General features: G+C 40.4%; 1 protein-coding gene across 1 annotated transcript in view; it reads right to left on the bottom strand.

Annotated features, from left to right (window-relative positions):
* The window catches only part of LOC126456074 (limbic system-associated membrane protein-like), a 222,467-nt gene that overhangs the window by 31,793 nt on the left and 173,374 nt on the right, over nt 1-17,300 (bottom strand). Inside the window, exons 5-7 of the mRNA XM_050091828.1 lie at nt 12,306-12,447; nt 7,825-7,922; nt 7,548-7,722 (exon numbers count right to left, since the gene is read on the bottom strand). Coding sequence (XP_049947785.1) covers nt 7,548-7,722; nt 7,825-7,922; nt 12,306-12,447 — 415 coding nt within the window. The remainder of the gene's footprint in view (nt 1-7,547; nt 7,723-7,824; nt 7,923-12,305; nt 12,448-17,300) is intronic.

A 17,300-nucleotide genomic window follows, 5' to 3' on the forward strand; every position in this document is an offset into this window, starting at 1 on the left:
TTTCCCTTCTCTATCTCCTCTCTATACTATCATAATCTTGCTTTTCTCCAAACTGTATTTCACATCATATTCCTCAATTTTTTCGTTTAATATGTCCAGTTATTCTTGCACATCCTTCTGTTGATTCCTGCAAGACAATATCATTGGCAAATAACAGTAACTTCATCTCTCTTCCCTTAGAAGCTCCTTTTGTCTCCTTCAGAGTTTTGTGACACTACACTGCCTTGTCCCAGTTCTGTAACATCGCAAACCAATCAGTGTTTCTAATGTGGATCTGTACAAGCTGAAACTTTTATTGCACATTACTTGAAGAATTTATTTTCTGACTCTCTTTCTCTTCAAGGTTTCCAACACCTTTTCTCTGTGGACACTATTGTATGTCTGTACTAAGTCAAGCAATGCCATCACCAAATCTTTCCCACACTCCAAATGCCTTTCAACAACTATTTCGTACTAAAGATGGGTCCACTTTTGATCTACCATGTCAAAATCCATACCTCTAACTGACCTTTGATTGACCAAGGTGGCAAGGTGGTTAGCACGTTGGACTCGCATTCGGGAGGACGACGGTTCAATCCCGTGTCCAGCCATCCTGATTTAGGTTTTCTGTGATTTCCCTAAATTGCTTCAGGCAAATACCAGGATGGTTTCTTTGAAAGGGCACGGCTGACTTACTTCCTCATCCTTCCCTGATCCAACGAGACCAATGAACTTGCTGTTTGGTCCCTTCTGCCAAATCAACCCAGCCCCTAACTGACCTTTCAATTTTTCTCTCAATCACCCTACCAGTATCTTCTCCATTATTTTTGCTACTCATGATACAAATTTGATCCCTTGAGTGTTATTTTAGAATTTTAAGCTCAAAAAACTCCCTGATCTTTTCCTGTACTTTCCCATCTTTTAGTTTCCACACTTTTAGTTTCTTCTCCCTTCCTTTCTTTTTTCTTTTATTTTTATCCATCCTCATCTGTGGCACCACTATTCCATAGTCTCCATGAAAAACTTCTCCCAGGAGAGCAGTTAAATTCATTAACTGTCTATGATTTTGCTTTTTGAACAGAAAGTAGTTAATGACTATTTGTCCTTCTCTCTGCCTAACAATATCTTGTTATCTTTTGGCCATTTTCCTTCCTGAACCACATATTGCCCACAAGCAAACCATTTCTTTCGCAAAAATCATCAAATTTCTCTTCTTCATAAATCTTTTTTCCACGCCTATTTGGACCAATTATCTCTTTGTTTCCTAATTTCCTGGGATTTACATTACACATCACCGTCCTTTCATTCTCCTCTTTATTTCCTGTCTGTGGTGCATATACTTGGATGAGCTTTTTCACTCCATTACTTGTCCTCAGCTAAATCTTCATCATCCTGTCACTTGTGTATTCCACTGCTTCCAAACATTCTTCGAGGTTTGGTTTTACTATTATACCCACTTCATTCTTGGCCTCTTGTCCATCATTTGAAATAAAGTCTGTGTCGTTTCCTCATTCTCCTCCTTCCTGTATTCCTCCACTAGACTTCACTAAGCCCCATCATTTTATGTTCTCCCTTTCTATGAAGTCAATCAGCTCTTCTGACCTCTGGCAACAATGTAACCAAATGTGTGGTAACTACATCTGTCAGCATATATTAGTCATGCTGTACAGTTGGTGCTGTGAATAGAGTTTTGGGTTAGCATGCAGGAGGTCGATGGTTCGATCCTGGGTTGAGGCATATGGTTTTTTATTTGGTAAATGTAATCCAGGTAGTATGGTATGTTGTATCTTAATCATCAACAGCAATTGCAGCTAGTCCTCTAGAAAACATTTGCACTTACATACCACAATCATAGAAATGGAAGATTGGTCAGCTTTGAAAGAGCCCCTTTCCATGTCATGGGCATGAAATTACTCACACCACTTCATCTACTACATGTGACACCTGTTTTCTTTGTACCTCCTTCAATGATCCTTTCGATTAGGACTGGCTTTTATTCTTGCCTCATTCAGGTCCATTACATTTTGTTTAGGCCTTACGTAACCAGTAGGACTAGCAACGTGCCTGGCAAATAATGTCCAAATTCAGTTAGTATTTGTATGTGTTATCCCCATGGTCCCATTAATTACACCTTTCAAAATTGAGTCTGGTAGCTGCATGCTGTTTAGTACATATCTCAGTTTATTATTATTATTATTATTATTATACTATCAATGGGATTGTGGAAACAGCACATCTATTACCATTAGGGAAATAGTGTAATTCAAAACCAAACATTTCACAGTTAGCGGTGTCAGGATGAATCACGCAGAACAGTATCTGTTAGAGGGGTAATGAGCTTTAGATGCAACAGCTCACAGGAGTGATGACGCGTTTATACTGTACGCACTGTCCACTAGTTGGGGACTAGTTGTGAGTGGAGTAACGCACCTGTGACAGACTCCAATGTTCATGGATAGACGTATCAAATTTTTTCATTGTAAATCTCTAAACCACTGTGACAGACATATGGCATATATAAACGATGAATATTTGGATCTGCTTCTGGTCCTTGGTGCATATGATAACTGGGCTGGTGTTGCCACTTGTGAATATGCTGTTAGATATCCTCGTCGATGCCATCCAGGTAAAAATGTGTTTTGTCATCTGGAGCTGCGCCTTCAGGAGTCAGGTTGTCTCCTTCCACCATGGTGTGACAGAGATTGTCCACAGACTTGGCATACTCCAGCTACTGAGGTCATACACCAAGAACCTCAGCAAAGTACACTTAGCATAGCAAGGCAGCTACATGTCCCGCAATGCACGGTCGTTAACGTGGTGCACGAGCATGGGCTGCACCATATCATTATGCTTTCATGCCGTGCCTACATCCAGCAGATCACCATCAATGGACGCAACTCTATGAATGGTTTCAACAACAAAAGGAAGTCAACGATGACTTCATGAACACTATAATATGGTTGAATGAAGCAGCATTCACTCGTGAGGGTGTCTTCAATATGCACAATGCCCGCACATCACTCACAACTGTGGATATCAAGTTCACTTTGGTATCAACATCTGGGCCAGAATACTGGGCAACAGGTGTCCAAGCCCCTACACATTGTCGACCAGTTGACTGCATGAAGGTATCGTGCATTCCTCTCAGTCTTATCTGCCTGAAGCACTGGAAGATGTTCCACTACATGTTCAGCAGAGGATATGGTTCCAACAAGATGGTGTACCTCCACACTCTGGAATTAATGTATGACAGTATCTGGACAGAATATTTCCAGGGAAATGGCTCAGATGTGGAGGTCCAGTTGTATGGCCACCTCATTCACCTGACCTAAATCCCCTGGATTTCTTCCTGTGGGGACACCTGAAGGGGCACGCATACTCTGCTCCACCAAAGAATGTTGAAGAATTGGTAGTGCACGTTCATGCTGCTCTGGTTACTATGGATGAGCTTTGCTGTGAATAGTCCAGAGCTGTATGGTCCAGCAGGTTGCGCAATGTTTGAAAGCACAGGGAGGTTGCTTTAAGCATCTGTTGTTCTGAGGACAATGTTTTCTGTTGTGAAGGTCATGTAGCTCTTAATAAGGACATTATTATTGACACTGGTTGCTAACGTGTGACATCTGATCACCCATATTATACATGTGACCTAAGAAATGGTTATATTACTGTATGAAATGTCAGAATGAAATCAGTGAATAAGAACAATGCTCCCCAACCCAGGATCGACTCTTGACCTCCTGCATGCTAACCCAAATCTCTATCCCCTGCGCCAATAGTACAGCAAAACTAATATGTGTGGACATAGGTAGTTACCATTGATGTGGTTTGGTTACAGTGTTGCCAGACTGCTACTCTATAATGTCCTTTTCTGCCCAATGTACTCGCTGGATGAAATTTTGTGAGACATTTTTTTTATTGCTGGCATGTGAGGAGTTGTGCTGCGAAGCCCAAGTGTGGCAATTTCGCTGCACCCTGTATACATATCATTGACCTATACTTTTTCACAAATCAGGCAGAACTGATTCCCATTAAAAGTGTTTTATGGGGCTATTTATCACAATACACACTGTTTCATTTCTTCATACATGCTGTACTGCATATTTACAGCTTAGGGAATTCATTTTGTCTCTGAGTAAACTGGAGACTGCCTGTATAGAAGCTGCTACAGGGTAATAATTATTGAACTATATGGAAAAAAAAGAAAACGTAAATTAGTTACAAATTATGGGATGTGCACACTTTATTCAACATGTCAATGTCACTACAGATATCCGGATTTAGGTTATGACATGTTCTATATGTCAGCCATCATTGGCAATGATGTGGCGCAGATGAATAGTGAAATTCTACATGATCCGCTGAATTGTCACAACATCAGTGCTCTCAATGACCTCCTGAATAGCTGTTTTCAGCTCAACAATGGTTTTAGGGTTATTACTATACATTTTGTCTTTAATATAGCTCCAAAAAAAGGAGTCGCATGTGTTCAGATCCAGAGAATATGATGGCGAATCGAGGCCCATACCAGAGGCCTCAGGGTTCTGCAGAGCAAGAATGCAGTTTACAAAGTGCTCCTCCAGGCCATTCTTCTGCTTCAATGGGATCGAGCTACATCTTGCATGAACCACATTTTGTCTAAATCAGGGTCACTTTGGATAATGGGGATGAAATTACCTTCCAAAACCTTCATTTACCATTCAGTAGTCACCGTGGAATATCACACTGATTATTCCATGGCTGGACATTTCACACCACATAGTCACCTGTTGAGGGTGAAAAGACTTCTCCATCATGAAATGCAGATTTTCTGTCTCCCAAATGCGCCCATTTTGCTTATTGATGAACCATCCAAATGAAAGTGGGCTTCGTTGCTAAACCGAACCATGCATGTGCGTACTAATTCTCATCATACCCAGTGGCCACCCATGCAGTTTGGATATCCTAACGCAAACTGTTCAGCAGTTATGCTGATTTTATTTCATGCAGTTCAATAATTGTCACCCTGTATGTGCTTCACAGTACAAGTCTTTGAATGGATTGAAAAACAGCATGTCATTTTTGTCACCTAGAAGTATTGGTGGTCAGATGTGTGCAGCTTATATCTATATTACTAAGGCCAATTTGTTGCAGAGTAGTGAAAACTTTAGGTTAATCTATTGTATTCTTTTTGGAACTTAAAAATCTCCTCTGTAGGAGTAAACATGGATTCTCATCATTTGAAACTCATCTTACCCTGTCCATGAGATCTACAAGGCAGTAAATGATGACATACAGGCTGATGTTGGGTTCATTGACGTCTGAAAAGCATTTGATGCAATTGTGCCTATTCACACAGAGGAAAATGGAAGCTTATGGTATATTGGACTATTTTTATGATTACTGTGAAAACCTCCCCCTGAGCTCAGTACATTATTCTTTACTGAGGCAAATCACCATACGTGAAAGTAGCTTTGAAGGTATCTCAAGGGAACGTTATTGAACTGTTATAGTTCGTGGTACATACATGGACAGTTGGATGTTGGAAACTCCATCAGTTTGAGAATGTTGTTATTATACATCATAAAGATCAAGCAAGCAATAAATGTAAAATTGGCAAGAATTGATCTGAATGATTGGATATGTAAATGATTAATATTTCAGTGCAACCACATAAAGCAGGTAGCAGTAACACCGTCTACATTCTCTATATGTGGAAAGATCATGCAGTGGGCTTCTCATTAAGAAATCACATTTTTATGTTGTTTATTCGTGGGAACATCATGTCATGGCTCTTGTAAGAAGAAGCAATAGCTATCAGCATGTGTCAGAATTTGACAGTGGCAGATCACAACCTATCAAGACTGTGGTTTATCGTTCCATGATGTTGCTGCTTGTGTTAGTCAGGATTCCATGACTGTCATAAAAATATGGAATTGATGGGTTCAGGAAGCCATACACCCTTCACACAGGCTCTAATGGTCCCACATGTCTAGGGCTGGAGAGGGCAGACACATTGTCTACTCAGCCATATACTACAGCTATATCATGTATCTTTCGAAGGAAAGGGGTCAGTTTGCAGTAAGACACATCCACAAGGACATTTTAGCAATGTCTGGAGCACCAAAAACTGTCAGCACAACCACCATTGCCATGGCTTTTCTTGATGCAGAAGTAGGGAGAGGTCAGCAAACAAGGGTGTGTCAAACATTGGAAACAGGTGTGACAACAAACTGTCTTTTCAGACAAATCCCAGTTCTGCGTACAGAATCGCTATGGATATATCAAGTGTGAAGGTTCCAAGGAGAAATAATGTTTCTGGATTGCATATGGGTCCAGCAGCTGGTGTAAAGGTATGGGAAATGAATGGGTAGACAACACCATCACCTCTACTTCACGTAGTTGGTAATTTTGATGACATGTTAAGGTTAGCATTTGATTCCTATCTTTGAGCTCTCTGTGATGTTGTCTTCCAAGAGTATAATGCTGTACTCGCCTACCTCAATACAGAGGACATCCAACTATTGCCTGGTTAGCATGTTCTCCAGATCTCTCACTGATAGAAAACATATGGTCATGCTTTTCTGATAGACAGGCACTGACATGCTACTCACCAGCTGCCACTACAATTGATGAACTCTGACACAGAGGTGAAGCACCATGGAATGAAGTACCCATATCCATTACACATGTTCAGTTTGATTGGGTGTCCAGCCAGGTTAGAGTCATTGTTGTTGCCAGAGGTGGCAGCTGTATGTACTAAATTTTCTATGCTGTAAAACCCCGAATCACCTACAAACTTAATCATGTATCTTCTTATTTTACTGTATGTGTAGAATAAGTAAATTCTGGTTATTTGTTGTCCTTGCGGATGCAATTTTAATGGTGAACAGAAAACTTTAGTGGAACAAAAGAAATGTCAAGATGACTGGTGCTGGAACTGATAGCTGACCCTAAACATAAACAAATAAAAAATATAGATGTTATGTGTAATTACTCATAACTGGAGGGATCCATTACACTTTGATCACACAACTGGAAACCAAGCAGTCACATACGTGTCCTTAGCAGTTAATGATGGGACGATGTTGTAAATCAAGTTTTACAAATAACAGTTGTCAAAATGGTTTATTGTAAGAACCCTAACAAAATGTAATTCATCCGTGAAGGAGATAGCTTACAAAATCCTATTTCAAGCAAGTTTAGAGTGTTGCCTATCAATGTGGAACTCTTACGAGATAGGATTAATTGAGAAGTTCCAAAGAAAAGCTGTGCATTTTTTCATGGTTTGTTTAGTAAGCATGAGATCATCATGGGGAAACTCAACCAATTCTGTTGACAGACACTACCAGAGAAACTTTGAGCACTCATCCCAAGAAGACTCAAATAGCATATTAGTTCTTTCCGTATTGGAGCATCTATCAAAGCTTACTGACAGTCTTTCTTGCCTTGCACCATTTGCAAAAGGAATTTTACTGAGGTGTGGTGAGATGGGGATGGGATATCATTGATAGGAGTTACCCACCTACTCTTCATCATCATCCATAAGATAGCTTGTGTAATATAAATTTAGATGTGGGCTGAAATACTACCTGATAATTGTACAGTATCTTCCTTGGATCCAAGCTGATTACTTGCTCTGCACTTATAAAATCCCAAGTCATCAGCTTCCACCTTTCGAATGATTAAGCTGTATCGAGGGCCTTGTACTGAGCTGTGATATCGACCATATGAGGTAATCTGCTTTCCATCCTTCAGCCACATCACCTTCAAACAAAATTTATATTTAATAACTCAACAATTTTATAGCATTATAATAGTATCTCAAATATATATATGATTCTTCAAAACTGAGACAGAGTTTCTTACCCTAGCTTCTGGGTCTGCAGACACCAGGCAAGCCAACTCAGCACGGACTCCAGGAGCGGCATGGACCCAAGGCTGCTCAGCAGAGACATTCGGTGGGTCTGTGCAAAGTGTTTTCTTCAGGTGTCAATGTGATTACAAAAACAGTTTTGCTTTGATTATCATCATTGCCCTTTTCAAATGCTATACAGTGAACATAATTAGTGGCTGTTTACAGTTTTGTTTGATAAAAGTTCGAATCTGTTTCCATTCTTGCAGTTTTTCATCTTTCTCCAAGCAGAATTCCACTTACATGTCAGGCAGTGGTTAATTTCAGTTACAATAGTGTCTTTACATTTTACTTTCTTGTTATGGAATATGAAATGTACATTTCATTAACATGGTCATTATCAAGTAACTGTGTTGTGGGCCTACAGTACAGTCTGAAATACAGAAGGAGAAACAAGAAATACTATATCCTACATATGGAAAGTGTTCTGTAGTGTTCTGAGGATACTGTAAATTAGGTGATATGCACAGTGACAGAGGAGTTGGAACAGGCTGGAGATCAGAGGCAACTAATAACTTCTGTAAAAATTGCAATGCCAAGGTTACATGTAAATGAATGGATTTTATACACTACAGACTAGGCACACAATAATACAGAAATGATCATTATTGCTGGTCCATATGAGATCTGTTAGCTTGAGATTTCTGAATGATGTGAAACCCACTCATAGTGCAACTTTTAAATGCCACTGTATGGAATCAAAGACTGTGGAGATATAGTCCAGAGACCTCCCTCTATGCAGTTTGTGTGGGAATTGACAAAGCATAAACAGTATACATACTGAAGGACCACAGCAAATAAATTGCTGACCAGCAATATCCACAAAATGTTTGGAGAATAAACCATCACACAACTGGAGAAAGGTGCACTGGACATAAATGGCACACTGACCTCCAGTAGCCAACAAAGTTGCGACTGCTGAACATTGTCCAGAGATGAGCCATAAAATGAGATATTCAAAAATTTCAGAAAGTTCATCCTCTTTTGGGACTGTGTGTACAAGAATATAATCAGGCTTCAAAAGAGACTAGCCAACAAGAGAACAATGGATTTAAGCTCAACCAAGTGTGGAACCCAACACTGAAGCTGCTGCTGCTGCAAACACAGTGGAGGCAGAATGCGAAACAGGCTGAAGGCAAAGTGCAGACTGAGATCCTCTATTCAACCTTCAGAAGCCAGCCGCCTCCATCACTATAGCCGTCACATTGCATGGTCAATGAACAAGGGCCTAGGCTGATATGTCACACCCACTGGCTCCTACTGAGGAGTGGCCTGATGAGAATGACACATTACAACATCAACAAAGTTCATTATATAACACCCAATACCACCAAATATAACATGCAATAATCAAAAGCAGAATAACAAAGAGGAGACTTTGAAGTTCAATTAGCAAATGAGGGAAGAATCCTGCAACATGATGGAGGAAAAGGAAACATGGCCTGCAATTTGAATCAGATGGAAAAGTGAAACAATTCAGTTTAAAAAAAGTAGTACATTTACACAGATAAATTCTGAATTGTGAAAAGTGAGAAGGATATGACATAATGTGTAGGTAATCTGTAAAGGTTTGGTGCCATGTGATGTGACATGCGACACACATGGAGGTTCTTTAGAAAATAATGTTTTGATTTGGAAGTTACAGCTTCTGTCAATTCGCTTTTTTAAAATCACTGATGATTTTTAAATGCCATTGATTGTAAAAGATATGTTTTAGATTTTAGTAATAAATCATTTTCTTCTTTAAATCACATTTTTAAATCCTGTACTTTATCTTTCTCATAATGAATACTGTAAGTAATTCTCATTGTCAAGTGTGGGTGATGTGTACCAGTAGGTACATCATTCTAGTAGCTTCTGGAATCTGAGTGTCCTGCTATGTAGAAATTCACATATGTTAATTACCTCTTACACAGTTCACTTGTGCACACTATAAATGGAACAGTAATGAACCTGTCACATAAATACATTATCTGATCAAAAGTATCCAGACACATCTTTGTAATGTGGAACTGACTACTAGATATTGTGACAGCAGACCCATCAGTATAAAAGGATGTGAGGAGTATTGTGTTGTCAGTAGAGAAGCAGTAACAGCAGAATGGATTGGTCAGGAGAGCACAGTAACTTCAAATGTCAACTGCTCCTTGAATGTCACTTGAGCAATAAATCCATTGGGGACATTTCAAACATTCTAAACATGCACAAGTCAACTGTTGGTGATATGATTTTGTAGTTGAAGTGAGGGACTGTCGGGCATCATGGAGGATGGTAGTGAATAAAGTAACATGAAATTAGTGGAAGGAATCACTACTGAGTTCTAAAGTCCTACCAGCAGTTCAGCTAGCACAATGACTATTGCTGGGGGTTGAAAGGAGTGAAGTACAGTGGTTGAGCAACGCCTCATAAGCCAAACATTTCTGCAATCAATGCTAAACAACACCTGAGGTGGTGTAGAACTGATGCCACTGGACAGTGGATGACTGGGAATGAGTGATTTGGAGTGATGAATTGCACTGTATGCTGTGGCAATGAGATGGAAGGTTTGGGTTTGACAAATTGTTGGAGAAGATTGCCCACCATTATGTGTAGTAAGGAGGAGGTGGTACTAGAGTTAGGAGTGTTTCTTGTGGTTAGGGTGTGATCCCCTTATTGCTCTTAAGGAAAAGCTAAATGCAGAAGGATATTAACCCATTTTATAGCATTGGTCCAGTGTACAGTAGAGGAACAGTTCAGAGACAATGATTGTTTGTAACAGCATGACAACACACCCTGTTATGAAACAGCATTTGTGAGGCAATAGTTTGTGGACAATAACAGTCCTGAACTGCTCTGGCTTGCCCAGAGTCCTGACGAGAACCCAATGGAACATCTCTGTGATGCGTTAGGACATAGACTTTACTCCAGACCCCAGCGTCCAACATCACTACCGTCTTTGGTTTCTGCTCTTGTGGAAAAATGGGCCACCATCTCTCCATAGGCATTCAGACATCTCACTGAAAGAGTCCCCAACAGAGTTGAAACTGCCATAAAGGCAAAGGGTAGATGCATTTCGCGTTATTGTACGCTACTAGGTGTCTGCATACTTTTGATCACTAGTGTACAATGATCAGCGTCATGTACCTGAATACTGGAATAGTTGACAAAGTTTGTGTTATTGCTTAATTGGCAAGTCTCTGAACTAGCCTGTCGATGACTTAAGCTGATCTTGTTGTATGATAGGTCACTTGAGTTCTTGTGCTGTGTGTAAGTAAGTAATGCATGAAGGGTACGTCAGGTTTGAATTAAAGAGGTGAATTAGGGTAATGTAAGGAAAGTAGGGGATCTGGTTAAATGCAGCACCTCACCATAATCTCCTCACCATAATCTTCTCATTTCTAAAAGCAACTCAGAAGTTATCAGCCCAGGCCAACACCCACACACTAATTATTGTCAAGGATGTCAGCTGTGGATGAATTCTCAAATTTAAAATACAAGATGGGTGTTGAGCTGAATTCTGATGGTGAAAATTATTTTCTGTACTGGTATTCAATCCAACCAAGAACACATAAAGTTCACAGACATGTTCATCACATACAATAGCACAGAGAGGTTTACATCATGTGGCAGATCACATGTGAGCAGAAAGTGTGGTCTGGAAAGCAACAATGAAATTATGAACACCAAATTATGTTTTAGATAATTACCAGAATTCAATTTGATCTATAACTGTTCCTAGAATCTCTCTTTTCCAACATTAGAGGATTCTCGGAGGAAGACCGTAGGGCATATTTAAAACTGAACACTAAACTCAAGCATTAATCTTTCATTTGTATGTACTATAATGGATAATGGACTGTGCAAAAGCCCAACAAGGATAAAATAAAAGCTCTGTAAAACTGTGCAAATCCAAGAGTTCTGTGAATATTGTGGATGAAATGCAGCAGTAACAGCTTTTGGGGTAGCTGCAGGCAAAGAACAAGTTTATCAATTGCTTATGAATCTGAGGTAGTTTCCACTCATTACATACAGAATGGGGACACTGTAGAAGATGGTTATACCATGGAAAGTGGAAGGAAGGTGACACCAAGGAGAGGCTCCATGAGTTGACGAAATGGACAAGCTGATTGGGAAATTCCGTGATCAGTGTCACTAGGGATCTCATACAGGATTGGATATCATGGCAATAAGCGGCCTTCTATTCTTGAATCACACTGCCAACATCTTTAGGACAGAGAGAGAGAGAAGGGGGGGGGCGGGAGGAGGGGGGGGGGGGGGGGGAGGGCGAGTGGAGAGAACTTCTGTTAGAGATACAAGAGTCTCCACTACACATTTTGGTGTAGAGATAGCAACTTAGAGCAGTATATATTATGTTTCTTTCAATTTACTGTGGCTGACAGTTTCAGGGAACAAAGTGAGGTTCATGCACTGATATAGCTTAAGTGTCAGGGCTTACAGAGAATCGTGAGGTGGATGTCAGCACTGGCTGGGTCACCCACACCATTGCTGGCTGTGCACTGATAGACACCGGACAGCTCCTGTGAGACTGCCTTGAATTGCAGCCGAGAGCGATGGTCAATCAGCTCCAGTGGCAACCCCTGTGAACATCCATCACATAGTTATTTTAAAATCATCATCATTATACAGCATTATGTGTAAATTATTTCTACATCTGAGAAAATGTCATATAATAATAATATTTGGTATTCAGAGAATTACATGATCATTGGAATCTTCAGTTCCCAGAGTAGAGTCACCATGGCTATTGGTTCCCGGCATTATGTTTCCACCTTGGTATATCTCACCCGCCATCCACAGACAGTGAGTGATGTGAGGCCTTTCTTTTTTCTTCATATTGTGTGAGCTCCAGTCAAAGGTGTGCTACACTAATGATTCCACAATTTGACTTGGGGTACATGCAGTCTATCAGCACATTCTCTTTTCATCTGCCTCTCTACTGGTCAATCATTTTTAGTTTCCCAGAATTCTGTATTGGTCATTGGCCATTATATTCCTGCTGCATGTTTCTCAAATACCTATCTGAAGTTCAGTGGTCAGTTCTTTGTTTTCTTTTCACTATTTATATCTGTTCAGCGATATTAAATTAGTACTTATGTCAAATTTTTGGAGGTTAGCACTTGGTGATACTGATTAGATTTCTGGACACTTGCGATTGTATGAAGGTTCACATGTTGATATGGCACTGAACATCTGTAAATACTTGTCCATCTACACGATAAAATTGGTGAGCTAACAGCACCAGAGTAATCGTGTTGTTAATAGAGCTTCCTGGAGCATCAACTTCTAAAGTTGGCTTACACAGTGGACCTTCTATTTGTATGCTATTTGATAGAAATAAGTTGCTGACGGTGTACAGCAGTCAGCCACAAATTGGTTTTAGGTTACTTTATTCAGAAAGTACCATTACTGATTTCGAATTATATAGTTATCATCAGATGGCTTTCACATTTTCATCAAAATATAAGATGCACTGATTTACTGGTGAATTTCACAGTTTCAAATATGTAATAAAGATCTTTATTGCATATTTGTAACTGTGAATTATTGTTTATCCTAAGGCAACTCACCAGTACATCACTGTATCATATATGTTGACAAAAGCATGAAAGCTGTCCGATGATGGATTGTATAAATTTGAAACCGGGAATGTTAAAGTAACCTAAAACCAATTGCTGTATGTCATTAACTGTTAATTTCGTATAACGCCCGCGGTCTTTGACCGTGTCTTAATTTGACAAAATTGCATTACACTATTTGAGCTGCTCAATGTACTCTACTGTTGGTTGACCACATGGATGTCTGAGAGTGAAGTTACACAACTCCTAAATTGATAACATAACGTAAATATGAACATAATAAATAAAGACAGCAGAGTAGAATATTCCAAACATATAACTACAATCAAATGTTTCAGTAGAGTACTTTTGCAACCTATATTAATAATTGTACTGCCTGTGAGTGGTGTAAGACTTTTGTCATTTTTCTTCTGGTGGAATGGAAGGTTATGTATAGCTCGTATAAAGAAGTCCAATAATCTGTGCTGTGATAATCAGCAGCATATCAACAGAGAACACATTTTTTTCAAGTTATGGTACTTTGCCTAATTAGTACTTGTTAATAAGGTAAATAGCACACACTACACATCTCCTACAGATTGCAGGATCGAGATGGGCGAGATCCTCCATTAAGAAACAGTAGTTTGCATCCCTGTATTGCCAGAAGAGTCAGTCACTGAGTGACTAAACTAACATATAATAGATCTAGTCATAACATGTCTTAGTTAGGGAGAGATGTGAAAGGAATCAGCTATGACACACTCATGAAACCTTCCTGGTACTTGCCAAAAGTAATTTAGGGAAATCACAAAAAACCTACATCAACAATAAAAAAGGCATATGCAGGGATGCCAACCACAGTTCGCTCCAAACCACCATTGGCGCGAAATTACGAAGGTTCCAGAATTTTCTGAACAGACCACGTATTCTGAATAACGTGTCGTGCAGAGATATACATAATTGTAAAGTAGTTAGCAAAATAACTTAATGTCTGAAGCGAAAATGAACAGCAAAAATGCAGTAAGCAATAAACATTTTTCCTGTCATCATTTTATGGAGGCTGCAAAGATTAGAAACTGTGTGTTAAGTTTGTTGCAAGTCACTAGGTGCTCGTTCTCATATACTGGATGAATAACCCCCCATCGATTCTTTATGTGAACCAAGTTTGGTTGAAATCTGTCCAGTGGTTTCGGAGGAGATGTGTAACATACATGCCTACATTTTTTATAGGGTGTATGAATACCTTTTTTGTGTTCACATTGTGACTAAATATAGTCCAAACGGTGCCCGTGGCTACGCTGACGTTACCAGTGAAAAACCCATAAAAAACCTTCGAGTAGTTTTTAAGATTAGCATGTTCTGACAGACAGACAAGAAAGTTGTAGTGAAACTTTAAATCACGCTACTTTTTTTCCCCTGATCCGTGTTTGATGAACTACAGCATATACGGTGTCTCAAACTATGCTCAAGTTACCTGCAAAAAAAAAAAAAAACCTGAAAATTCTTTTAAAAGTTTTGGAGATTAGCGTGTTCAAGGACAGACAGTCACGACGGTTTTATAGATTTATTGTTAGTGTAGATAGATTATAACTTCTATCACTACTACATCTGCTACTATCAATCTTCCTCATTAATACTGTTACAATTATTATTATAGAAATGTTCCCTGCAGTTATAAACTAACCAAATTCGGATGTTTAAAATCAGTTTCAGGATCAGAGATTGCCCAGTCCCTCTGTAGCACTCTGGCCTTAGGTGTACCCTGCTGGCTACTTGAGCCAGAAATCATGATGGAACCTGTTTCTGATGTTATTTATTCTAGTATAGATGGCAGGCAGTCTTCGTTTGTAGCTATTTCTCCAGAGCTCCTTAGTCGCATCAGATACACTATAGGATCAAAAGTATCTGGATACCCTCAGACACATACGTTTTTCATATTACGTGCATTGTGCTGCTACCTACTGCCAGGTACTCCATATCAGCGATCTCAGTGGTCATTAGACAATGCGAGAGAGCAGAATGGGTCGCTGCTTGGTACTCAAGGACTTCAAACATGGTCAGGTGATTGTCACTTGCGTCATACTGTTTTCGATGTGACGGTGAAGTGGAAACGTGAAGGGACACCTACACCACAAAACCGTACAGTCCGACCTCGTCTGTTGACCTACAAAGACCGCCGACAGTTGGAGAGGGTAGTATTGTGTAATGGGCAGACATCTGCTGTGGCCGCCCACTTTGTACATCGTAGCGCCTACTGCTTCGGCATCCCACTTCACGTCCAACCAACATGGGATGCCTGCATCACAGGACGTATATTTACCAGGAAAACCTAGGTCGCTTATGTTGTCAACACAAATATTTACAGACGCCCATAACACAACATAACATCAGGTCTCCACGAACGGCCGCCAGGGACTGCTACCCGTACACGGAGCCTGCAGAGTAGCTTCACCAGATGTCGCAGCTACTTTGATTTGCCAGGCACTTGATCGCAAGTAGTTCCGGCAGATACATCCGCCAGACGGGCTTTATAGGGCGGCGCACTGCCGACAGAGGGCAGTTCGACTTGTGATGCCATTCATGAACAGCATTCCAGGGGATGTTTTCCAACAGGATAACGCTCGCCCATATACTGCTGTTGTAATCCAACGTGCTGTACAGAGTGTCGACAAGTTTCCTTGGCCTGATCTATCACCAGATATGTCTCCAATCGAACACATATGGAACATCATCGGACGACAGCTCGAGCGTCATCCTGAAACACCATTAACCGTCCTCGTATTGGCCGATCCAGCACAACAAGCATGGTACCCCATGCCACAAATTGACTGCCGGCACATCACGCACGTTCGCTTCCTTTCTATTCAATATTCCGGCGGTTCCACCGATTATTAATGTACCAGCATTTTGCATTTGCAATAGCATATCTTGAGCTTACGTTAACATGTGATCTTACTATGTTAATCACTCAAATATGTCACCTAGACAAATTTATCATCGACATTTCATTCTTTGCATTAATTATTTGTTGGAGTTAACGATTTTTTTTGTCAGTGTAGTTGTAAGACGAAAACTACAGTTCATCTAGGTCAACAGGGTCTGCCAACAATGACGTCCCAAGATACTACAAGCAGTGAGTTAACAAAAAAATATCACGAAATTATCTTATCACGAAAATACTTTCCCTTACTTATGTCATCGGCTTCTGGCCAACTGTGATTCGAATGACTAGAAAACATGTTACTGTGTGGCGAAGGAGAGACTGAGCAATGTTGCAAATGGGCCATCGTTTGCTCAACACAACAAGGACACTGTGTGAAATAGCTCCAAATAAACAAATTATCCTCGGAACGATCAACTGCAACACTCGGTCTGTTTAATACATTCCATTTGATCAAAAACTTGTGGTAGCTATCTGGTAGAGTCTTTTCTAGAGCAGCTCTGTCTCCTTACATTCCCACACGATTTGTGGTCACAGGTGCCCCTGGGCCGATTCATGGCCCAAGCAACACAAGCTGCTGCCGCTTGGTGCGCATAGCTGAGAGGAGCGCCAGATGCACCATAATTGGAAGATTTCTATGCAAGACACTTCACAATTTCTAGCTGCCGCTTGGGGAGCCAGGCTGAGGGGTGTGCCTAGGGGTACCTAAATGTATTTGAATATAGTGCTTATAACAGTTAATAGCGATAATTGACAGATGAAAATGTGCAAAATAGAGAGGGGGCAAATGACAAGACGCCTACATGGACAAGTGTCCTAAAACGGGCACTGAGGCGCCCTTGACCTAAGAAAACTCTTCACGGACTTTGGTTGGACGTCATCAGGAACATGGCCTCAAAGGACGTGCCTTTGGCCGGCTGGAGTGGCCGAGCTG

Source organism: Schistocerca serialis, chromosome 2, assembly GCF_023864345.2.
Source record: "Schistocerca serialis cubense isolate TAMUIC-IGC-003099 chromosome 2, iqSchSeri2.2, whole genome shotgun sequence".
Lineage (NCBI taxonomy): Eukaryota > Metazoa > Arthropoda > Insecta > Orthoptera > Acrididae > Schistocerca > Schistocerca serialis.